Genomic DNA, 25,462 nt, shown 5'->3' with positions numbered 1-25,462 from the left:
CCTGGGCGGGGGGGCAGTTGGATCTATCTGCCCTCAGGATCGGCAATAGGACAGTTACCAATGGGGACACGGACAGGGTCACCTTTAGGCTTCGGAGCGATTGCCCCTTCTAGATGAACGGGGCAGCTGACACCGGTCTCAGCCATGTGCAGACTCAAGCAGTGATCCTTGAGCCGGTTACACTCAGGTCACGGTGATTGTCGCAACAACGAGGGCGTATGGCTTCAGTTCTGGAGCCCGGCCTCATGCCCAGGATTGTGTAGCAAACTGAATGGCCAGCAACCACTTGTAACTGGCCAACACAGTGCACCCTTATGCCATGGGGGCTGGGATTTCTTCCTGACGCGAGCTGGGGGATCACTTCATGCCCTGAAGCATGAAGGTTGGTAAACCTGATTCTCCTCTCGCCTACAGCTGGTCTACCCCAGTGGAATTCCCTTGGCTTCAGGTGTCACTCCTGATTTATAGTGGTGTGACAGGGAGACAAACTCCCGTTTTCACTAGTGGATGTGACTGCAGCTGTTCCTTCTGTTCCAGGCAGTGTCCAGTCCTGTTCGATTTAATACCGATAGACCGCTTGCCTCAACGTCTTCTAACAGTATTAATAAAACCCGTGTGAAAAGGCAATAATTAAGGTTGCAACGTCGAGCACGCGTGAGCTAGGAAATGCCAGAATTAAAGTTACCTGGGCTGTGTCAATCTGGCCCCCTCGGGCGTAGGCATTAGGAGACTGTCTGTCATCACAGGTTCACACAGGGTTTTCTCCACAGGACCCCGGCCTCATTCAGTGCAGGGAGGGACGTGCTCGCTAAATGAGCAGCACTTAGTCTCTTGTTTTATCCTCACTGGTCAGCGAATGGCCCTATGACTTATTTACAGCACGCTGCTCGAACCCTGCTCTGAGGACAGAACGATTTTTCCTCTGTCATTTTATCACTGTCGTCTCGGAGACCTGCACACTCACCCCCCTGGGAAAGAAGGGATGGCGTCATCTCCGGCTTACATGTCGCAAGTCAAAATGCAGAGAGATGAAGGGAAAAAGCTCCCACTAATTTTGTGTGCCCAGTTCGAGACCCCTCAGCCCCAATTTTTCAGAGCCCTTAGCCTTACCCAGCTCACGCTGGCTTCAGCTGTCACCGGGAATGCTCAGCGTTTCCCCTGGGTTGCCAGCTGGCAGCCAGCAAACGAGGCGCCCGCAATGAAAAGCTGCTGCAAGAGACTTGCCCAGGAACTGTGGCAGAGGCAGGACTGGAATCCAGTTCCCCAGGGCAGCATCCAGCAGCCGTAACCACGAGACTATCTGGTCTCCTCCGGCAGAGCCCTGCCTCGTTCACCACACACCTGCCAGCTTCTGCAACAAATGAGGCAGGGCCCCTACAGGGAGCCGCAACCTTCTCTGCACGGCCCCGATTCATCCCAGAGCAGGTCCGTGAGGCAGGGTCCTGTGGAAAGAACAGAATGTGAGCTGGTAATTAACGACCGCGTCATTATGTAAAACTGGAAATTCTAGTAGGTGGCATCGTACTGGCACCCAGAGGGGTCATCAGCGGGGTAGGAACCCTTCGATTCACCGCACAGACCTCTGCCACTTGAGCTAATGGAGTAACTGACAGCAGTAGTAGGTTGTTATCCTCTGTATGGATCAGCTCTAGATGGGGAGGAGACGCACACTTTGGCAGTGGCTTTCTCAGGTGTCTGCTGACAGCAGAGGAATGGTGAGACTCAGGAATCCTGGGGTCCAGTCCAGGCTCTGGAAGGGAATGTGCTACAGAGAACAGACTCTTCTGCCCATCCCTTCGAGCTTCACCCCTTCTGCCCCATCACCTCCAGCCAGCCCTGGCCCAGTCCTGTCTCTTCCCCTCACCTGGCTCCTTGTCCCAGTCTCCTTGCCCAGCCAGCCCTAGTCCTTCCTTCTTGGCTCACTACCCCGACCCAGTTTCCCCCCATCTCCTGGTCTCTCCCCCCACTCCCTACACCCAGTCCCTGTTCTCCCCAACTGCCCAGCATCTCCAATGGGTCTGTGTCTAACCCCACCCTGCACTGGTTCCTAGGTGGAACAAGATCCACTCTAGTTCAAACAGGAATGAAGTCAGGGCAGCCCTGTGACCTGTGCCAGGCAGGGGATGAGACCAGATGTTCACAGTGGTCCCTTCCGGTCCTGGAATCTATAAATCGACTGGTTCAGTCTCCCCCCATTCCTCCCCTGGTTCCTGATCTGATCTCCGTGGTCCCCCATCCCTAGCCAACTGGCTCCTAGTCCCCCCATTTCCCTCTCTGTCTCCCCGTCTCCCTCCTCTCCCAGGCCCAGTCTTGCTGTCCAGCCAGTCCCAGCCTCCCCCCCGTTCACAGTCCCAGAGTCCTTGCCCAGCCAGCCTCAGTTTGCCTCCCCTCTCCAGTCCCCATCCCACCAGACTCCTCGTCCCAGTCTACCCCTTTCTCTCCTCCGGCCTGGCCCTTGGGAGCCTCCACATTAGACTCGGGCACCCTCCTCCTCCCCTCTGCATGGGCCCCAGCAGGTGGTGGATCCTGGGACAGACAGGCTCCCTGCTCTCCAGTCTGGGATGGCAAACACTGCTGTTCTGCTCTGGTTCACTCTCACTTTGCACGAGTGCAACCGGGCCCGGGGGGAAGCCAGGCCCCAGGGAGTTCAGCTCGCCCGTCATCACAGAGTGGCGTGGGCAGAATCCCAGCCCAGAGCCGTCTTCCTCTCAAGCGGGCCGGAGCTGATCAGCGCTTCAAGGGGATGCAGAGTTATTCTAAGTCAAGTGGGAGAGATTGCCAGCTCCTAATCTTGGTGGCTCTGCTCCCAGCCAGGCCTTCCTCCCTGACCCCCTGCCCCAGAGATGAGCCCTTAGCCAGGAAGATGCAAGTGTGCTCCCAAGAAGGCTACCCCGGAGCTGGGGCTGGTGTGGGCTGGCGGCAGGGAAAGCTCCTTGGGCAGGCCCCTGGGGTTCCTCTCTCGGTTCCGAACATCCAAGGGGGAAAGAAGAGAGGGAGGGAGTCCTTAGCCTTAGCCAGCCCCATGGCGTCCCTGCCCCGGCTGCACATGGCTGTTTACCGTCAGCCCAAAGCAAACCAGATTTTATCTCCCCACTCCAGGCGGAGTTGGCTGCCGTCCCTTGCAGATGCCTCCTACGCAGACGGGGCGCGTGATGCACAGCCGCGGCCCCGGGGAGACAGAGCGAGTCGTTTGTACGCCCGCCTGCATTAGCTCATGTTCACGGCCCTTCCGGGGGCCACGGCCGCCCCCCGCCACGGCAAACGGCTCCTGGCTTTTCTATGCGATAACAGCCCTGTCCCCGACGTCCTGCCCTTCCTGCTGGAGACCAGCGCCTCTCTCCCAGTGCCCTCAAAGCACTTCCCATGGGGTGCTCGGTGTCATTAGCCCCGTGATACAGCTGGGGAAACTGAGGCATGAGACGGGACGGGGTTTGCCCAAGGGCACACAGGGAGCCAGGCACAGATCTCAGATCACCTGCCTCCTGATGCTGCATGCTGGGCCATGTGGCTTCCCTTTGCCCCTGCTAACTTCTCCCTAGGAAGCTACTGAGATCCAGCATTTTGCGAGCAGCGCCGACAAGAGCCACAGGGGAAACTCATCTGAGCAGGCCTGGGACTTGGGAGACCTGGTTCAAGTCCGACCCAGACTCCCTGTGTGACCGTGGATGAGTCACTTAGCCACTCCGTGCCTCAGTTTCCCCTCTGTACAATGGGGGTGACAGCCCTGTCCTGCCTCCCAGGGATACTGTGGGAATAGAGACATTGTGAGGTGCCCAGATACTGGGGTGAGGGGGGCCAGAGCCGCACTGTAGGTAGAACCCCCTGAGATGGCACAAAGGGGCGTGTTTTCAGGGGTCACTGAGATGTTTTGCATTTTGGGACAAAAGGACAAATTTCCAGGCCGGGACAAAGTCACGCGAATTCCCCTGGAGGGGAGAATCTGGTCTGTTCTCCCCATGTCCAACCGGGTCTGCTGGGTGGAGAAAGTGACTGGAAAGCAGTGTGAGCTCTGTGGTTTGCACAGAGGCCACCTGGCCACCCAGCCACCCTGCCTGGGAGAATCTGTCTCTGCAGGGCTAGTGCATCCACCATGGGGAAGCAGAAACACAGAGTCTGTTCATAGATTTTACAGGCAGGCGCCCAGATACCACGCTGACGGGCGGCTGATAGATGGCAGGTTTCATGCAGCGAGTCCCCACCGAGCAGTACAAACCAGGGGCGTTGCTTTGGCAGTAGCCGTATGATGCCCCCAGGGGCAGCTGCAAGCGCCCAGCTGACAGGAGACAGATGGGAGCATTGCTGGGCTCTTTGGCTACGTTTACACTGCATGTTTTAGCTCTTAACCCCAGCCTGGCGGGCCCCGGCCAGCTGCCCCGGGCTAGGAGACTCAGTGGGTGTGGGGTTTATCGCAGTGCGGATGTACCCTCAGGCTCTTGGTAATCCTCAACTGGGACTGTGTCTCGTGAGCCGCCATGGGGCAGCAACCCAGGGATTAGCTGACACTGCCCAGCCTGGGGGCAGGGAGTGGGGGTTTCTGCCTAGGGAAAACTCCAGCAACGAGCCCTAACCCCAAGGGCCCAATCCTGTGCACCCAGAGCTGCCCTTGATGCAAATGGGCCCAATCCTGGCCCCAGCATGGTGGATTAGGCCCTTTAAGAATGACATGAATTAGGGAGAGTGGAAAACTGCCTGCCGTTTGTGAAGCTGAACCCAAATCTAGGATCCCAATCCAACCCGACCCCCATCTCTGTAATGGGCCAAACCAAAACCCCAGATCTGGATCCACACACCCCCATCTATGTACTGGGCCGAACCAAAACCCCAGATCTGGATCCACACACCCCCATCTCTGTACTGGGCTGAACCAAAACCCCAGATCTGGATCCACACACCCCCATCTCTGTACTGGGCTGAACCAAAACCCCAGATCTGGATCCCAAAAAGCCAGATCTGGATCCACACTCCCGCTTCCCCACCTGCCTGCAACGGACAAAACCTGTATCAGGATCCACAACCCTATCTCTATAATGGGCCAAACCAAAACCATGGCTCCACATCCACTCCCCCATCTCTGTGATGGGTCAAACCAAAACCCTGACTCTGGATTTCACCCTCTCTATAATGGGCTGAACCAAAACTAGGGCTCTGGATCCAAATCCCCATCACTACGATGGGTCAAACCAAAACCCTGGATCCGGATCCACACCCCCATCTCGATAATGGGCCAAACCAAAACCCTGACTGTGGATTCACCCTCCCATCTCTGTAATAGACTGAACCAAAACCCTGGATATGGATCATAAAATCATGGAAGGTCAAGGTTGGAAGGGACCTCAGGAGGTATCTAGTCCAACCCCCTGCTCAAAGCAGGACCAACCCCAACTAAATCATCCCAGCCAGGGCTTTGTCAAGCCTGACCTTAAAAACCTCCAAGAGAGGAGATTCCACCACCTCCCTAGGGAACCCATTCCAGTGCGTCACCACCCTCCTAGTGAAATAGTGTTTCCTAATATCCAACCTAGACCTCCCCCACTGCAACTTGAGACCATTACTCCTCGTTCTGTCATCTGCCACCACTGAGACCAGCCAAGCTCCATCCTCTTTGGAAACCCCCTTCAGGTAGTTGAAGGCTGCTATCAAATCCCCCCTCATTATTCTCTTCCACAGACTAAAGAATCCCAGTTCCCTCAGCCTCTCCTCATACGTCATGTGCCCCAGCCCCCTAATCATTTTCATGCCCTCCACTGGACTCTCTCCAATTTGTCCACATCCTTTCTGTAGTGGGGGGCCCAAAACTGGTCACAGTACTCCAGATATGGCCTCACCAGTGCTGAATAGAGGAGAATAATCACCTCCCTCGATCTTCTGGCAATGCTTTCACTAATATGGCCTTCTTGGCAACAAGGGCACACTGTTGACTCATATCCAGCTTCTCATCCAATGTAATCCCCAGGTCCTCCTTCTGCAGAACAGCTCCTTAGCCAGTCAGTCCCTAGTCTGTAACGGTGCATGGGATTCTTCTGTCCTCAGTGCAGGACTCTGCACTTGTCCTTGTTGAATCTCATCAGATTTCTTTTGGCCCAATCCTCCAATTTGTCTAGGTCCCTCTGTATCCTATCCCTACCCTCCAGCATATTTACCTCTCCCCCCAGTTTAGTGTCATCCAACAACTTGCTGAGGGTGCAATACACACCATCCTCCACATCATTAATGAAGATGTTGAACAAAACCAGCCCCAGGGCTGACCCCTGGGGCATTCAGCTTGATACCGGCTGCCAACTAGACATCAAGCCGTTGATCACTACCCGTTGAGCCCAACGATCTAGCCAGCTTTCTATCCGCCTTATAGTTCATTCATCCAGCCCATACTTCTTTAACTTGCTGGCAAGAATGCTGTGGGAGACCATATCAAAAGCTTTTCTAAAGTCAAGGTAAAGTCCACCGCTTTCCCCATATTCACAGAGCCAGCTATCAGAGAAGGCAATCAGGTTGGTCAGGCATGACTTGCCCTTGGTGAATCCATGCTGACTGTTCCTGATCACCTTCCTCTCCTCCAAGTGCTTCAAAATGGATTCCTTGAGGACCTGCTCCATGATTTTTCCAGGGTGAGGTGAGGCTGACCGGTCTGTAGTTCCCCGGATTCTCCTTCTTCCCTTTTTTAAAGATGGGCACTATATTTGCCTTTTCCCAATTGTCCGGGACCTCCCCCAATTGCCGCGAGTTTTCACAGATAATGGCCAATGGCTCTGCAATCACATCCGCCAACTCCCTCAGCACTATTTTCTAAATAGTCCTTAACCTGTTCTTTCACCACTGAGGGCTGGTCACCTCCTCCCCATGCTGTGCTGCCCAGTGCAGCAGTCTGGGAGCTGACCTTGTCTGTGAAGACCGAGGCAAAAAAAGCATTGAGTATTTCAGCTTTTTCCACTTCCTCTGTCACTAGGTTGCCTCCCCCATCCAGCAAGGGGCCCACACTTTCCCTGACCTTCTTGTTGCTAACATACCTGTAGAAACCCTTCTTGTTCCCCTTCACATCCCTTGCTAGCTGCAACTCCAGTTGTGTTTTGGCCTTCCTGATTACACCCCTGCATGCTCGAGCAATATTTTTATACTCCTCCCTAGTCATCTGTCCAAGTTTCCACTTCTTGTAAGCTTCCTTTTTGTGTTTTGTGTTCACCGAAGATTTCACTGTTAAGCCAAGCTGGTCGCCTGCCATATTTGCTCTTCTTTCTGCACATCGGGATGGTTTGTTCCTGGGCCTTCAATAAGGATTCTTTAAAATACAGCCAGCTCTCCTGGGCTCCTTTCCCCCTCACATTAGCCTCCCAGGGGATCCTGCCCATCAGTTCCCTGTGGGAGTCACAGTCTGCTTTTCTGAAGGCCAGGGTCTGTGTTCTGCTGCTCTCCTTTCTGCCTTTTGTCAGGATCCTGAACTCGACCATCTCATGGTCACCACTGCCCAGGTTGCCACCCACTTCTACGTCCCCAACAATTCTTCCCTGTCTGCCCGGGGCAGCCCCAGAGCCTCCCTTAGGGCCCAATCCTGCTGTTTGCGGCAAGCCTGGGAGAGAGGGGGAGAAGCAGAGCAGCGGCGGTGCGCTCAGGGGAGGAGATAGAGTGGAGGCGAGCTGGGGGGGCACGCGGGGAGCTGCCGGTGGGTGCTAAGCACCCACCAATTTTTCCCCCAGGGTGCTCCAGCCCCGGAGCACCCACAGAGTCGGTGCCGATGGGCACATTTCCAGGGGCAGCACATTTGCAGGGGCAGCATTCCAGCCAAAAAGGGGGGCTGGCCAAAAATTTTTTTTCTTGGGGCGGCAAAAAACCTAGAGCCGGCCCTGGGCTGGGTGACTGGGAGGATCTGGAGTGGGATGGGGTGGAGCAGGGCTCGGGTCCTGTTGGGGAAAGGCAGGGGCCACACAGGTATTTAGTGGGGGGTTAAACCACCCCTGCACTGGCAGTCTCTCAGCACAGCACCCCCCGCAGCCGCTCACTCCAGTTACCCTTCTGGGGCATGGCTTGTGGGTGGAGGAGACACAAAATCCTTCACAAGCAGGAGCACCTGGCTCTGGCGCTGGGGGTCCTATCCGGGGTCCCACCTCCAGGCCTGGCAGCCGGTCACATGGCAGCTTCATGCAGGTGCCAGCTGGAGAATGATCTCCACATGGCTCTGATCGGGAAGGGTGCGAGGGCTGAATGGGGCGGTGGGCTGGGGGTTGTGCAGGGCTGTGACCGGTGGGGAGAGTTTGATGGGGAATGGATGGGGCTGGGTGATGGACAGTGTGTGTTTGAGTGTAGTGAGGGGTGTGTCTGTCCAGAGAGCCAGGCCAGGTGTGGAGAGGGTGGCTGGGTGTACAAAGGTGAGTGTGGGGTGGTTGGGGGTGTCTGGACAGCAATGGGGCTGCGTGCGGCGGTTGTGGGGTGCTGGTGCTGTGTGTGTCCCGGGGCAGAGGACGTGGGGCGAGGGGCAAGGGAGGGGGCTGGGGCCACAGGCTGGGGCCACGGCCTTGTCTAAGTCAGGAAGCGTCCCCGTCAGCGCTGGGCGGCCGCTGTGATCTGGAGACAGGCCCTCATCTGCTGATGGAGTCACCTCCCGCCAACAGCGACACCCACGTGGCCCCACGCGTGCCCCTGATAAGTCCCAGCTGCAGACGCCCGCGGTGGCTGGCCCGACGCGGCCCTGGGGAGAGAGGAGACGCCGTCTGGCCTGTGCCGCTCTGTGCCGATCCCTGGGCTGCGGGGAGCCCAGCTGGCCCCCTCCCTCTCCCACAAGGAGCAAATGACCCAGCCAATGGCCCCCTGCCAATGGAGCCAGCCCTGCCTTCGGTTACTGAGCTCTGCCAGTGCCACCCTGAGATCGTGGCCCCCGCCGTCAGGGCCTGCCACCCACACGCTGTGCCCCGGCTTCTGCTGGATCCTGCTCCACTGGGGGATCCTGGAGCCGGGGTTAGTAAGGAAAAGCCTAGTGCTGAGCCCCATCCTGCCCCAGATAATCTGGCAGCCAGACCCTGGCCCCGGTTGGACTTACCGTTGTCAGCTCTCAGCCCCTCAGGGTCAGCGTCCCCATGGCAATGAGGGGGAAACTGAGGCACAGAGAGGGGGACGGAACTTGCTCAAGGCCAGCCCTGGGAGAGGAAGCCAGGAGTCCTGACTCTCCAGCTTGTACTTTTGCCACCGTCCTTCCTGTCTATCACAATTCCCCTTCCCAGGAGGGTCACTCACCATCCGCTCCTTTAGGACCCAGTCCTGCAGGCACCCGTCGGGCCCAGTTCCGCTCTGACACTGAATGTATTTATCCCATATTCATGCCACTGGCCTCCCTGAGTCTTGAGTCACAGCGGTGCCAGAGCTGGCCCAAGATCGATCTTCTTTGTAGCCTGCCTGGAGGGGACCCTTCCCCTCCCCCATGCTTTCATTAATGCAGCCCTGTATGCCCCGGCCATACATGTTGCTACACCTCCATGGGAAGGTGGAGATTTCCCCAGAAGCAGAGTCTAGGGCAAAAGCCGGAGGCTAGGTGGGGGAGGTAGAGTGGGCCTGTGTTATTTAAAGCCACGTTACAGCAAGATCCACCAGTGCCTCTTAGGTGCAAATTCACCAGACTTCACAGCCTGAAAGGGCTGGAGCAGCAGGAGGCTGGGGAACGGGGTCTCACCGTGGGAGGACGGGGGACGAATTGCGGGTGCGTGCAGAGCAAAATCCACACAAGAGGCCAAAAATCGCAAGCCGGCGCCCCCTCCCCATGAAATTGGCTTTAAAACATCACATGCTTTTTTAAAATAAACACGGGGGCTTCTTTGCCCTCTGGTTTCTGAGCTCATAGGGAGCTTATTTTCCAGCTTTGCTCTGCAGCCAGCGAGGCTGCAAACATTGAGTTTCCTTGTAAAACGAGAGCGGAGCGTCTCCCTGCTGGGAAGTGGGGCTTTCAGAAACACCCCAGAGCCGGTGACGGCTGGCCAGCCCTAGCATGCTGGTAGGTGACCTCCCCACAGGGAGGCTCTTCCCCAGAGCAGTCCGGGTCCGTACGCTAGCTCTGGAAGTGGCAGGAAGCACAATCCAGACCCAGACCCACCAGCCCGACCGGCAGCCAGCGGGAGGGAGGAGAGATTCGTCCTACTCCAGCGTCCACGGCATGAATAGGAGGACTTTTGTGGCACCTTAGAGACTAACCAATTTATTTGAGCATGAGCTTTCGTGAGCTACAGCTCACTTCATCGGATGCAGTCAGTGACGAAAGCTTATGCTCAACTACATCTGTTAGTCTCGAAGGTGCCACAAGTCCTCCTGTTCTTTTTGCGGCTACAGACTGACACGGCGGCTACTCTGAAACAAGGCATGAATGCGAGAGAGAAAAAGGGACACCCACAAATGGCCGGAAGTGGGCCAGACTTTCCAGTGACAGGGGATGAGAAGAAACGGGAGCAAGACAGCAGGGCTGGCATCCCATGGGCGGCCACTGGGTGAACTGGGGACTCAACCCCCGACCCGGGTCTGCCCCCAGGCTCTCCCCCTTGGGCGGAGGCAGAGTTTTGCCTTGGAACGCCCTGGCTGCTGCTTCTCCGTGCCGCCTGCATCGGGATCCTGTTGTTTCAATCAGATCATTCTCCCCCTGCCGGGAGGGCCGCAACCCCATGCTGATGACATCACAGCGCGCTGCCATGGAGACGGCGGGGATGTCACAAACACGGGTCTATGACCTCACTGCAGGGGCAGGCGGCGGGGCGGCGATGGGGCCACCCTGGCTTTAATCACCAGCGGCCGTGGTCACAGAGGAGAGATAAATGATGGGAAATATGTGCCTGCAGAGCGGCCGGCTGTTTGGGTTGGATCTCGCCGCGCTTTCCCACAGCGGGGATGGCCCGTTTCCCTGCCTCCCTCTGGCTGCGGAGCAGTTGCAAGGCGGGCGATTCCCTGCAAACAGCCAGACCACCTTGGCCTCCCGCCCTGGCGGCTCTCGCAAGCGAAGCTGGGGGGGTGGTGGGAAAAGGTGCACGGGACACCGCTGGCCAACAGGGGGTAGTGCACTGGGGATCCCGTGGGAGGCGCTGTCCTCTCTGGGTCCATGCAGACCCCATCGCGGTGCTCGGGGGGCACTGTGCTGCAGGGAGCCGTGGGGGTGACCCCAGGCTAACTCCATGGGGGTGCTGGTGACTCTGCGGAGGGTGCCATCCGGAGGTGCTGGAGCTCGGGGTGCTGGGGGTGCTGCCACGGCCCCCTGGCTTGAAGCGGTTTCTGTCATATACAGCAGTGGTTTTCAAACGTTTTTTTCTGGCCACCCAGCTGAAGAAAATTCTTGATGCCCGTGACCCCGTGGAGCTGGGGATGAGGGGTTTGAGGTGTGGGAGGGGCTCAGGGCTGGGGCAGAGGGTGGGAGTGCGGGGGTGAGGGCTGTGGAGTGGGGCTGGGAATAACGGGTTTGGGGGGAGCTCAGGGCTGGAGTGCAGGAGGGGGTCAGGGCTCTGGGCTGGGGGTGCAGGCTATGGGGTGGGGCCAGGGATGATGGGTTTGGAGTGCAGAAAGGGGCTCCGGGTTTGAGGGGGGCTCAGGGCTGGGGCATGGGATTGGGGGGTGGGGTTGGGGCGTGGGCTTACCTTGCGCAGCTCCCGGCCAGCGGCACAGCCGGGGAGCAGAGGCAGGCTTCCTGCCTGTCCTGGCACCGCGGACTGAGCTGCGCCCCGGAAGCAGGCAGCAGCAGGTCCAGCTCCTAGGCGGAGGCTCGCAAGTGGCTCCGCGTGGCTCTTACCCACAGGCACTGCCCCCCCCCCCCCAGCTCCCAGGAATGCAGAGCCAATGCTCGGGGTGGGGACAGCGTGCGGGGTCCCATGGCCCCCCGGCCTAGGAGCCGGACCTGCTGCTGGCCGCTTCGGGGCACAGCGTGGAATCAGAAGAGGTACGGACTAGCCTGCCTTAGCCGGGTAACTCCGCCTACGGGACCGGGACCCAGCGCCTTCCATGCCGCCGCCCAGTCCTGGGTTGCGACCTGCAGTTTGAAAACCACTGATACGCAGGGTTTACAGTTTGGTTCAATGGCTCTCAGCACCCCACTATGCAAATTGTTCCGGCCCCCCTGGGGCTGTCTCCGTAAAGTGAGCGCTAAAACCAGCCCCAAGGTGGGTGGGCGGGCAGGGCTGTACTTCAGGGGAGATTTAAAACCAAGGCCCCAACCTCTTGGGGTCTTGTTTTGCAAGACGAGGATATTTACATTCCCAAATGCTCCCTGACTTTTCAACGGGGGATTCATCTTCACTTCCTGTCCCAAACTGTGTTAACCAGCTGCCAAGTCCCACCCAAGAAGTGGCTGCATGTAGGGGTTGGGATCCCTCCCAGCTTACTTTGCTCATCAGCGTAACAATGACTAATAACACCAAACACTTTTACAGCACTTCACTGTGCTTCGTGCAAAGCATAACTCAATTAATAGCGGATAACTCGTGAAGAGCCCAGCAGCTCCTCTGCCTCTGAGCTCTGTGGCCAAGGTATTATGAAGATTAAGTGTCTCCGCTGGGGAAACGCTTTACCAAGGCAGAGACAAATCTGGAAGTCCCCTGCCCTAGGGGTCATCAAGCGGCCGGTCCTCGCTTTGCAGGGGCGACTTAGGAACACGGCGCTCTCCCCTGATAGCAAAAATAAATACATTAAAATTCTTGCAGGAGGCAAAAGAATGCGGGACGGCAGGACAAAATTGTTTTATAATTTGCAATAACACAAAAGACGGGGGGAAGAGGGCTGGGAGGGGAGAGACAGGAACAAGCCAGAGACAAAGGACCGGATCTGCTCGGTCGGTGTTGCGGGTGGATGGCAAATGACAGGTCTCTCTCCACATCCCTTTGCCCCCCCTCAGTCTATGGCCAGCTCCTCCGCCGGCTGCAGTGAGCCGAGCTCCATGGGCGGAAGGGTGGCGACCGACAGCAGATAAGGATCTGGCCCTTTGGATATCAGTGTGTTCTGTTCTAGAAAGGCTGGCCTTAAATCCACAGGGCTGGGACCCAGGAGATCTGGGCTCTGTTCCAGACTGTGGGTAAGTCCCTGATTCTCTGTGCCTCAGTTTCCCCATCTGCAGAATAGGGATAATGACCCCGCCCTGCCTGACAGGAGGTGACGTTCATTCATGTCCAGGAGGGGCTCAGGTCTGATGTGGAGGGGAGACACAGAATCGCTCATGAATAAATAAATATAAACCCATGGTGATCCCATTCACCCATCTCCACGGAGCTGATACCCCTCCCTCCCCCGCCTGTGACGTGCTGGTACCCCCAATGCACATCTGTCTTTCAGGAGCAGTCCTGCTCCCCCCTTTAATCCCAGCGCGGAGGTTGACAGTACCCTGCTGTTTCACACCAAACTGGAATCCCAAGATACGCTCCGGTCACTTGATACCATTCCCCAGGGATATCTGGGGGGCTGCCCAGGCACGGGGGCTGCAGGGAGGGAGGCACGGGGGCCTGCGCTGAGCCCCCCCATGGATGCAGACATGATGGATTGCAATCGGACGCACCTGCTGCTCTGCTGAATAGGCTTTGGCTCTTTTCCCCTTTGAACTCCCCCCCGTGGAAGAAATCAAAGGGATTTTTCTGCCATTAGTACATCAGATAAACGGTTTTCACCTGCCCCGTGGTCCCTTTATGGCAGATACTAAAATGGCTTAGAATGCCAAGAGCTGGGGGGAGCTTTTCAGCACGAGACGTGGCTCATATTTCAGCTCTCTTGGGCCTTCCCCTCTGTCCGGAGAGCCTGAAAGCGAAGCCCCCCGTGTGATGAGTGCTACCACGCCACAGCCCTGCGAGCCCCCTCCCATGCCCCTGCCGCCTTCTGGCCTTGCCTTGGCCCAGAGCCCAGTGCAGCTCTGGGGTGGATGCAAAAACTCAGCGGGTTAGATGCCTTCTGGTGGGGATTAACTGAACCACTCTGGGGGAGATTGCAAATCTACCTCTGTCTCTTGAGCCCCCCATCCCCGGTCATTATCCTGCTGCTCTGAGTTTGAATAACGAGCCCCAGGACCCTGGCGACAGAGAAAACCGCCCAGCCATCCCAGCAAAGACTCCAGGGGCGCCTGGGTCCTTTGCGGTTTGTCTCGGAGGTGGATGCATGTTTTAAAAGCGCAGCGACAGACCCATTCCCCTGGGGAAGAAGTTGCAGACAAAGAGCAGGTAAAGGCATGCGGGGAAGCTGGGAACACGGCGAGAGCCTCTGGCGAGGAGGGGGACGTCGGAGTCCTGCAGGCAGAGAGGAGTTAGCAAAGCCCTACACGGTAGGGGGACTAGAGGTCAATATATCAGGGGCTTTGCCTTATGCAACGATACCCCCTCCCTGAAAAGAAAAGGGTTCCGATTTGTCACACTTGCTCTCTGGTCACCCTAGACAATGCTCTGGATTGGGGGCGGCTGTGGGAGCCTGGAGAAACCCGAGGTCCTGCTGCTGTTCAAACAAGGGACAGGAGAGAGACCCCGGCAGTGGCTTCTCTGGCAGTCAAACAACAGGGCAAGTATTAGGAGAGCAAACCTCACATGAGTTGGTGGGGCCAGATGGGCCGCCAGGGCATCGAACACGGCTCCCAACAGCAGTGGAGTTGCAGGCCCTGGCTTCAGGGCTGGGTTGAGCTCTCAAGCCAAGTCAGTCCGGGCAAGCCGCTGATCTCTGGCCTCTCACCCTCACCTGGCAGGCAGCTAACTCGTCCCAGGAGGGGAGCCTAAGCCCAACTCCTCTTAAAGGGCCAGCCCTCCCGTGCCACGCTCTAGGCTGACAGGCTCATCTGCCTGCCTTGCGGACCCCAAACCACCCACCTAGCACCCAGGCCCACCCAGATCTGACCAGGGGCGTGGAGCTGCCCCAGCGGCCCGGAGCGGCACTCGGGCTCCTGGAATCCAGGACGGAGCTCTGTGCCCGCCCTTCCGAAAGCCACGCTCCGGAAGCTCTGCCGGGCCATTGTCTGAGCCACCCCATGTGCGTGCCCCGCTCGGCAGGTGAGGCCGTGTCTGGGGGCAGCAGGGCTAGGGAGAGGGCGTGGTGTCGGGGGAGATGCTGAGCGAGCGCCATCTGTCATTGCTCACCTAAATTCCCACTTCTAGCTGCCCCAAACTCCAACCCATTTCAGTCGGAGTGCTGGAGGGAGGGGAGCAGCTGACCCCAGGTGCACTGAAGTCACGTGTGTCTTGATATTGCTGGATCGGGCCCCAGGGGGTGAGGGAAGAGAAGAAATAATGAGTATGGGGTGGCCAGGGCCCCTTCTGAGCATGGGCCTGGCACCATGGCACCCCTGGCTCCTTTGTAAACCCAGTACGGGGCGCTGGGAAAGCCAGGCTCCCCAGACCAGCTCGGCTGCTTGGCTGGGGGCAGGATGGCAAAAGGGAATCACTGACGGCACACGGTGGAGTTTAGGGTGATGCGCGGGATCCTGTTCTCCAAACAGCTTCTGATCGGGTGGCTGGATGCCGACACCTGGCCAAGAGAGGGAGAAGAAAGGGTAGCAGCGAAGGAGGTGGTATCGGGACCAGAATGGGGCCTGCAGGGGCCCTGCTAGGCCAGGGCTTCTCATGGATGGGAAGCCAGAATGGTCCCAAAATGTGCAGAGGGCACTAAATGGGGAGGAGAGAGGCGTACAGGGACCCAGCCAGGTTAGACAGCCGGGCTGGAAGGAACAACATGGGATTTGCCTAGGAAAATGCAGGGTAAACCCTGGTTTTCACTGGCAGGGAGAGCAGAGAGCTAGGCAGGGCCTGGTACTGGCGTCTTCTTACCCTACCCATCTGGGCACCTTCCAATGGTGCACTGAGTGGCGTGACTGACAGCAGTCAAGGTGTGCTTCATCCTGTCCCCGTGGGGAGAGCCGCACGTGCAAGGAACTGGTTTGTTCTTGCAGGATTTGGTTGTTTTAATGCTCAGGTCGCGTGGTGTTTCCAGGCGAGGAGGCCGGGGGAAGAATGCATCTGGCATGTGGAGCAGGGCTGGGCTGGTCCTTGGTTCCTAGGGGGGCTCGTTCTGCAGTCTGGGACTGGCCCCCAAGGACCCTCTGCCTTCTGCCCAGATGGCAGAACGTCCCACGGGGCCAGAGGAGCAGAGTTGTCATCCACAGTCCCCATCCGATGCCAGGTGCCCAGCCCCACAAAGTATAATGCTCAACCTCCCCATCCCCCACATAGTGTGCACCCTGCCCCCCCCCATGGCTAGGTGCCCACCCCCTGTGCCCTGGTTCCCCAGCCCCCGGGGTGCCCACCTCCCTGACTCCCTGAGTGCTCCAGGGTGCTGGAAGAGTGAAGCTGCCAACAATGGGCTGGGTTTGATCCCGGGAGTCCTGGCCACTGAGTGCTTGAAGATAAGGACCAAGACCTTGACCTTGATATGGCTGCAAAAGAGTCTACACTGCCTGGGGCAGAGATACGGTGCTGGCTCCACACACACGCCCGGCGGTTCCCAGGGGAACTCCAGCGGTGGCCGAGCAGCTCGCTTCACTTCACTTCAGCCCAGTGGTTTTCAACCCGGGGTCCACGGCCCCTGGCGGCCCTCCGACAGTGGGTCCGCACCCCCTTTGAAATTGTTGAGGGGTCCGCAAATGAAGAAAAGTGGAAACTCCTGGTTCAGTTTAAACCTGGTCTGAAACTAAACTGAAATAAGAGCGTCCACACAGCCTGGTGCACTGCCTTGTGTCAGTTTAAAATCACACCCACATTAAATTGGCCCAACTCTGGGAGGGAGATCTGGGGCATCATCCCCCGGGAAAGGGCCGCACCACGTTAGGGAGATGGATCCACCCCAGGAATTATCCCCCAGGGGCTCAGGGCATTTCAAACAAGACAAAGGAGCGGCCAAGGTTCTGTAGGAGCCACTCCTGCTGGGGGGACACAGGGGAGTGATGAGAGGGGACCGGAGGGACCAGAGGAGCACGGGGTCTCCCATCTCCTGAGCCGGATTCTCCGCCAGCCCCCTGCGATTCCCTTTGCTCCTGCACTGGGCTGTCCCCTTTCCCTTTCTTCCTCGCACTGGCTCTTCTCCACCTTCCTCTCGTCTCCCTCCTTTCACATTCTAACCCTCCCCTTGAAAACGGCTGCGGGGCGGGGGGAGGTTCCAGGGATATCCCGCAGGGAGGGGGAGCAGGGGCGCTGGGAGCCGGGAAAATCTCTGGTCAGTGTCTTGGAGGATGGGGGGACTTAGGGGGTGGATCACCTCTGAAGCACCCTGTGGCCTGGCCAGCAGCTCAGGACATAAGGGCTCGTTCGGCCCTGAAGTGCTCTCAATGGTTTGGGCCAGCTTGGCTCAGTTGGGCTCCGAATGGCTGGCTGGCCTATCAGAGCTCACTGGGAGTAACTCCTCAGGGCTGGGTGCTGCAGGGGCATGGAGTCGGGCACAACTCTGCCAGGCTGGGTCCAGGGGGCCGGGCACCGCTCTGGCAGGCTGGGGCCATGGGGCTGGAACTGCTCTGCCATGGTGCGGCTAGGGACCGGGCACCGCTCTGCCAGGCTGGGGCCCTGGGGCTGGGCACTGCTTTGCCAGGCTGGGTCCAGGGGGCCAGGCACCACTCTGCCAAGCTGGGACCAGGGGTCCGGGCACTGCTCCACCAGGCTGGGTCCAGGGGCCAGAGACCGTTCCGGCAGGCTGGGGCTGGGTGGCTGGGCACTGCTCTGCCAGGCTGGGTTCGGGGGTCCGGACACCGTTGTGCCAGGCCAGGTTCAGGGGTCCAGGCACCGCTCCGCCAGGCTGGGTCCAGGGGCCAGGCACTGCTCCGCCAGGCTGGGTTCGGGGGCCTGGGCACTGCTCTGCGGGGCTGGGGCTTGGTAGCCGGGCACCGCTCTGCCAGGCTGGGTTCGGGGGTCTGGGCACCACTCCACCAGGCTGGGTTCAGGGGCCGGGCACTGCTCTGCCAGGCTGGGTCTCAGGGGGCCGGGCACCACTCTGCCAGGCTGGGTTCTGGGGTGCCGGGCACCGCTCTGCCAGGCTGGGTTCTGGGGTGCCAGGCACCGCTCCGCCAGGCTGGGTCTCGGGGGGCCGGGCACTGCTCCGCCAGGCTGCTTTCGGTGTTGCCGGGCACCGCTCCGCCAGGCTAAGTCCGGGCACCGCTCCGCCAGGCTGGGTTCGGGGGTCTGGGCACCACTCCACCAGGCTGGGTTCAGGGGCCGGGCACCGCTCCGCCAGGCTGGGTTCAGGGGCTGGGCACCGCTCTGCCAGGCTGGGTTCAGGGGCCGGGCACCACTCCACCAGGCTGGGTTCAGGGGCCGGGCACCGCTCCGCCAGGCTGGGTTCGGGGGTCTGGGCACCACTCCACCAGGCTGGGTTCAGGGGCCGGGCACCGCTCTGCCAGGCTGGGTTCAGGGGCCGGGCACCGCTCCGCCAGGCTGGGTTCAGGGGCCGGGCACCGCTCCGCCAGGCTGGGTTCGGGGGTCTGGGCACCACTCCACCAGGCTGGGTTCAGGGGCCGGGCACCGCTCTGCCAGGCTGGGTTCAGGGGCCGGGCACCGCTCCGCCAGGCTGGGTTCAGGGGCCGGGCACCGCTCCGCCAGGCTGGGTTCGGGGGTCTGGGCACCACTCCACCAGGCTGGGTTCAGGGGCCGGGCACCGCTCTGCCAGGCTGGGTTCAGGGGCCGGGCACCGCTCCGCCAGGCTGGGTTCAGGGGCCGGGCACCGCTCCGCCAGGCTGGGTTCGGGGTTGCCGGGCACCGCTCCGCCAGGCTAAGTCCGGGCACCGCTCCGCCAGGCTGGGCGCTCCCGGGGCCGGGGCGCTGCGCTCCGCCCGGCGCGGCTCGGTGCCCCGGGGCTCGGGAATCGCTGCGCTCCCGGAATTGGCGCTCGCCATCCCTCCCCCCCCCCCGCCCCGTCCCCTCGGGCTCCGGTTTCCTTGGCGGAGGCAGATGCTTTCGCAGCCCGGTCCCTCCTCCTCCGGAGCCGCCTGCGAGCCTGCCCCAGCCCCTGGCTCCGCGCCGCCCGCCCGCTCCAGCCCCGGAGCCCCGCGCCGCCCCGGACAAGGCAGCCGGGGACCGCGGGTGGCAGCTCGCCGCGCTCTACCTGAGCCGCGCCGCGCTCCAGGATGCTGCCCCCGTCCCGCACCCAGCTGGGGCTGTTCTTCATCCTACTCTGCCCCGCCAACATCATCGGGCTCTGGTGGTGAGTAGCCGGGACCGGGGCGGGACGGGACGGCGGCAGCGCGGGGTCTCCTCCGCCCCAGCCCCTGGTCCCCCTCCCGGAGCCCCGTGGCCAAGGAGCGCTCACCTCCGGGACAGGGGGGAGCGGAGACTCCCAGCCCGAGACCTGCCGGCTTCTGCCCTCAGCCGCGCCGGTGTCAATCTGGAGTCAGACCCGCTGGAATCCGGGGAGCTAGGTGAGGCTTACTCCGCGACAAATCGGCGGCGTGGCGCGGCGTTTACACCCAGGGGCATCGGTTCAAGGACGTTCTTCGGGAGGGGATGGGGGAAAGTTGTGTGAGCACATCCAGCCTTACATCGGATTAAATCGTATCCTGCAAAATCGGAAGGAGTGGAGCATATAAACCTGTGAAAAGTCGGGGGTGGGGGCAATTGCCTTGCTTGCCGCATAGCCCCCTCTTACACAGCTGCTGGGGGCATTCCTCGGGAGCTGGGGAGCTGCAGGGGTATTGGTGGAGTTTCTCCGAGTTTATCCAGCTGCTGGGGGAGTTATTCATGAGGGTTGGGGCAGTTACTCCGGCGTTGGAGGAGTTACTCAGGTTCACACAGCTGCTGGGGGAGTTACTCGGGCTTGGGGGGGTTACTCAGAGTTCACACCGCTGGTGGGGGAGTTACTCAGGGTTCACACCGCTGGTGGGGGAGTTACTCGGGCGTTGGGGGAGTTACTCAGAGTTCCCACCGCTGGTGGGGGAGTTACTCAGAGTTCACACAGCTGGTGGGGGAGTTACTCAGAGTTCACACAGCTGGTGGGGGAGTTACTCAGGGTTCACACCGCTGGTGGGGGAGTTACTCGGGCGTTGGGGGAGTTACTCAGAGTTCACACAGCTGGTGGGGGAGTTACTCGGGCGTTGGGGGAGTTACTCAGGGTTCACACAGCTGGCGGGGGAGTTACTCGGGCGTTGGGGGAGTTACTCAGGGTTCACACAGCTGGTGGGGAGTTACTCGGGCGTTGGGGGAGTTACTCAGGGTTCACACAGCTGGTGGGGGAGTTACTCAGGGTTCACACCGCTGGTGGGGGAGTTACTCGGGCGTTGGGGGAGTTACTCAGAGTTCCCACCGCTGGTGGGGGAGTTACTCAGAGTTCACACAGCTGGTGGGGGAGTTACTCAGAGTTCACACAGCTGGTGGGGGAGTTACTCAGGGTTCACACCGCTGGTGGGGGAGTTACTCGGGCGTTGGGGGAGTTACTCAGAGTTCACACAGCTGGTGGGGGAGTTACTCGGGCGTTGGGGGAGTTACTCAGGGTTCACACAGCTGGCGGGGGAGTTACTCGGGCGTTGGGGGAGTTACTCAGGGTTCACACAGCTGGTGGGGAGTTACTCGGGCGTTGGGGGAGTTACTCAGGGTTCACACAGCTGGTGGGGGAGTTACTCAGGGTTCACACAGCTGGTGGGGGAGTTATTCGGGCATTGGGGGGGTTACTCAGGGTTCACACCACTGGTGGGGGAGTTACTTGGGCGTTGGGGGAGTTACTGAGGGTTCACACAGCTGGTGGGGGAGTTACTGAGGGTTCACACAGCTGGTGGGGGAGTTACTCGGGCATTGGGGGGGTTACTCAGAGTTCACACCGCTGGTGGGGGAGTTACTCAGGGTTCACACAGCTGGTGGGGGAGTTACTCAGGGTTCACACCACTGGTGGGGGAGTTACTCAGGGTTCACACCACTGGTGGGGGAGTTATTCGGGCATGGGGGGGTTACTCAGAGTTCACACCGCTGGTGGGGGAGTTACTCAGGGTTCACACCACTGGTGGGGGAGTTATTCGGGCATGGGGGGGTTACTCAGAGTTCACACCGCTGGTGGGGGAGTTACTCAGGGTTCACACCACTGGTGGGGGAGTTACTTGGGCGTTGGGGGAGTTACTCAGAGTTCCCACCGCTGGTGGGGGAGTTACTCAGGGTTCACACCGCTGGTGGGGGAGTTACTCAGGGTTCACACCACTGGTGGGGGAGTTACTCGGGCGTTGGGGGAGTTACTCAGAGTTCACACCGCTGGTGGGGGAGTTACTCGGGCGTTGGGGGAGTTACTCAGAGTTCCCACCGCTGGTGGGGGAGTTACTTGGGGTTTACATCGGTGGAGCTGGGATCAGTCCACAGGCCGTTGGAGGCAATGGGCTGAGCAAGGTGTGAGTAGCAGCTGTGCAAGGGTTTCAGGGTTTGCCCCCCTGGATCGGCGCCTTTGCAAGCCTGGGGGCGTCACGGAGTCCCCTCCCCTCCCTGCCTGCTCCTGTCTTCCCTCCAATAAGTCCACTTTAATTAAAAGGCGGGGGCTAGCGTGAGGCGACCTCCCCCCCCCCGAGCCTGCCCTGGCCTGGAGCAGCAGGGACAAACCCCCCATTTGTAATGGTCCCTGCATCAAAGGCCCAGACTGCAAGGCAGGCTCCTGGCGGGGCGGGGGGGGGGGGGGGAGAGATTCATGACAGGAGCCGCAGCCGGGACCAGCCTTGGAAAGCCCAGGGATCTGTCGAAACATGAACCATTTCAATCGAGGAAGAATTTTGCCGAGCCCGTCTTTATCCGCTTTTAAGTGCTTGGATTCCAGCCCCTGCCGTGCAGCCCGGGCCATAATTCATGCTCTGCGGCGATTCATCTCCACACTGTCACATGCTCCTGACCCCGAACATAAAGCTCGCCTCCCCCTCTCCCTCCCCTTGCCCTCCCAGCCAGAGCTGCCTTAGCCCGCTGCTGGGTCCCCTTCGCCAGGAAAGGGCAGGTTGCAGCCCAGACAGTGGCAGGAAAGTTTGGGAGAAACAGACCCTGGTTTCAATTAGCAGAGCAGCACTGAAGGATCTGGCCCTTTACTCTGTAGCATTTCAGTAGGACCTACTGTATTTGTCTACCAGGGAAGAAGGAGCTCAAGGGACACAGAGACGCAGCTGCACTGGAATTTTGCTGCAGGGGATGGTGTACGGGGCATATAGGCATCCACAAGTATTTATTAGGGCAGGGTGTACACAGAGCCCAGGTATGCAATGGCAAACATTTATCCTCCTGGAGGCAGCCTCCCATGGTGACTGACAGATTTACCTTTTCTCCTCCTGGCTATTTCTCAGTCTGTTGCTTAATGCATCACTCTGTCTCTTGATCTCGGCTTGCTCTTATCATCCTGAGACTAGCAATGCTTCAGCACAGCCCCTTGAGCTAGCGATGGCAACCGCAAAGCACGCTGGTGCAGCCAGCTCTGGGGAGGAGCGCAGCAGCCTGGAACAGTATCACCTGGCAGTGTATTTCGGATGGAAAGTGATAAGAAATCCTGCATGCCATCGAAACTGCATGAGGGATAAAGTGGACAGAGAGAGAAACTGTGGCCCCATTTAAATCCATGGGCATTTACCCAGAACATGATTACTCCCACTGGAGTTTGGCCGGGACATCAGATTTAGCACCCCACTCTCAGAGAGAGTGCTACAGGGTCTTGGATGGTAGTGGGGTCTGGATTTTGCGTCTCATCTAAAAGATGGCTCGTATTATTGCGAGGGGCCGTGTTGTGTGTGTTGGCTGTGCCGGCATGGGGAGATTAGGGGGAGAATGTAGATCAGGGCGAAGAGTCAGCCAGTGCTGGTTTCTCATTGCAAACAACGTGACCAAACACCAACACTCAGCAAAGAATCACAAATCGTCATGCAAGAATATTGAGCGCTACACAGCCCACCCTGGGTCCTCACGCCCGGCCCTGCAAGGGGGAATTAGTCCCCAGCGAACAGCAGTTGTGTGCGAGACCACATGCTAGAATAAAACTACATGGGCCAGATCCTCAGCTAGCGTACGTCAGTCTGGCCCTCCGGGGAAGAAGCGACCCACCCATCGACACTCTGCCCACGCTTAGATGAAGCTCAGGCAGAGGGGACTTGCTCCGACATTATCTGTTTGTGCGACTTGCTCCTACATTATCCCCCTCTCAGGCCCCAGGGATCCTGAACACCAGCTGCAACATCCCAGCTAAAGCGTCCTTGCTCCCCCGCCGACTGGGAGAAGGTCACTCTACCTGCCATGGACCGAAGCCATGGGGGGCCCTGGACACTCAGAGGAACGCCCGGGTTATCCTCCTCGAATGGCTGTGGGAATTTCAAAGGGCTAGGTCTATGCTGGGATGTTCCCCACAGCAGAGATCCCTCACCCCACTCTGGACTCCAGCTTGAACCGTTGATGTCTGTGGCAGACAGGTGATTAGTGCCCGGGGGGGCAGGTTCAGGCTCTGGCAGAGCCGGACCCCAGCCGGCAGCACACGTGCCGGGTGCTTGGCCACGGTGGTGCACTCTGGGCTGAGTTCTGTACTCTGGACGGATTGATAGTGCTTTGGGGGAAGGCAGCCTGGTCCAGTGGGTAGAGCACTGGACTAGCCTGTGGCCTGTTTCTGCTTTTGCCCCAGACCTGCGTGAGCCACCACCCCTCTCTGTGTCTCTGTTTCTCCTTCCACCATTCATCTGCCCGGGGTATTTCAAACGAATCCCTTCAGGGCGGTGACTGTCTGTCCAGCCCCTCACACGGGGGCACTGACCTTGGCTGGCTACTGTAACCGTGGACAATGGTTTAGCCAGGCCAGAAAATGAAGGCCCCGGGGCTCTTCTTCCACGGCCAAGCGGCCTGCCCCACTCCCCCTGGCTGAGTCTGCTGCCTGATGAAACACGGGGGAAAACTGGAGCGAGTTTTAAAACCTGTCACCTTCCCGCCCCAAGGCGCAGCTTGCATTCAAGACGGGAGAGTGGCCGCCCAATGAAATCAACATGGGCTGAGCCAGTCGTCAGACAGGGGCTGTCCGTCCCGCTGCCTCCCCCGGCTTGAAGCGGTTCCCACCCCAGCCAGGGTTTGCGGTTCGGTTCGGTGGCTCTCAGAGCCCACACTGGTTGACGCGGGCCAGCAGCCCGGAGCTGCGGCGGGATTTTCCCCGGGCCGCGAGCAGGCGTGGAATTGCACTCTGAGCTACAGCCAGCTGGGCTGAGAATGCACCCCGCAAGGGGTGTTTTCCCTTCAATAGCCATCCTGCTCCGGGCTCTTGTTCGCTGGGACTCTGCAGGGACGTCCCAGGGACGTGCCGGCTTCAGGAAAGCTGCATCGAGCGGTTGGGGCAGGTTTCGCCTGACAAAATGAAGCAAATCCCTCTGGTTACCTCAGAATACCTAGAATGGGTCCCCCGCTGAGGGGGCAGGGGGCTGGGGAAAAGGTTCCCCTTGTTCTCCGGCTCCCTTTCCCCCTCCTTCCCTTTCATGGCTATTTCTTCTGCTCCCTCTCTCTAGCGGGCGGCGCCCTGAACTCTGCAGGTCTCAGAGAGGTCGGGCATGATGGGGTTAATTATAGGTGCTCCCAGGTGCGGGAGAAAGGTAGCGCTGGACTGCTACTAATAACCTCATGTCCCAACGCTGGGCACTGAGCACAGAAGGAAACCTTTCACCGTCCACAACATTTCAACCCCTCCGCCTTTTTAGCTGCTTTGTGTGTCTCATCCCCGCTGACTCCTCTCCTCCTGTAAACCAGCCCCTTCATTTCTCGCTCCCCCACTTGGTTCTCTTCGGACCCACTCCTTTCCTTGCTCCACCACACACTGGACTGGATTCCGCGCCGTCCCCCCAGGTGTAAACCCACAGGCGCGCCATTCCATGGTCGCTGCAGATCAGTGCCCACCCCGTGGACCAGCCCGACTCCATCCCTGGGTCACTGGGACACGTGCTCGGCTGCGGTTGGCACAGCAGGTTCCGTCTGCGTGCAAGGCCGCGCTGGGCGCTGGACGTCACTAGGAAGCACGGGGGCCACGGGGAAGCTCACAGGACAGGTGAACTCAGTTTTCCAGAAGCTCAGAGAAGGTTCAGGTTGGGCTTAGGGCAAGATTCAGACCAGCTCTTATGTTATACGAGCCCCTTTGCCTGGCCCTTAATGTACACGTCAAATACCCGAGTTCACACGCACGCCTCCTGCGGCCGACACAGTCACCCGGCTCAGAGCAGCATCTCTACATTATTTCACCTGCACACGCTCCCCAGCTCTCCTATTTCTTCTCTCGCTCACGCGCCAATTCTCACTCAGATCCGCTTCCGAGCCCCTGCAGACCGACAGACACAGGTGTACACATGGGAGCTGCAACCCTCGAGTTAAAGCTGCCCTTGGTCCAGATTCGGCTCTTGTCTACATGAGGATAAATCAGGAGCAGGTCCACTGGAGTGAATTCTGGTATGGATCTAGAGCAAGGCAGCACCAGCCACTCAGTTTAGAGTCACTCGTAACTTTACAGCACTTTCACCTCGCGCTGAGATTTTCCAGGCCTGCTTTTAGCCTGGGGGTGGAGTTTGGGGGACATGTTGATTCTGCGAAAGAAATACGCTTCCCATTGCATCAGAAAATCCTGGTGA

At 59.3% G+C, this 25,462-nt stretch overlaps 1 protein-coding gene across 2 annotated transcripts in view; it reads left to right on the top strand.

Moving 5' to 3' along the window:
- Positions 1–18,929: 18,929 nt before the first annotated feature.
- Positions 18,930–25,462, top strand: part of WNT6 (Wnt family member 6) — a 30,570-nt gene continuing 24,037 nt past the window's right edge. Inside the window, exon 1 of one of the 2 annotated variants that reach the window (XM_073304680.1) lies at positions 18,930–19,086. In XM_073304680.1, coding sequence (XP_073160781.1) covers positions 19,010–19,086 — 77 coding nt within the window. In that variant the 5' untranslated portion in view covers positions 18,930–19,009. Of the gene's footprint in view, positions 19,087–19,237; positions 19,301–25,462 lie in introns of those variants that run through there. The other variant, XM_073304681.1, reaches the window with a different exon arrangement.

Source organism: Lepidochelys kempii, chromosome 11, assembly GCF_965140265.1.
Source record: "Lepidochelys kempii isolate rLepKem1 chromosome 11, rLepKem1.hap2, whole genome shotgun sequence".
Taxonomy (NCBI): Eukaryota; Metazoa; Chordata; order Testudines; family Cheloniidae; genus Lepidochelys; species Lepidochelys kempii.
This window is presented reverse-complemented; position numbering and strand designations above follow the sequence as displayed.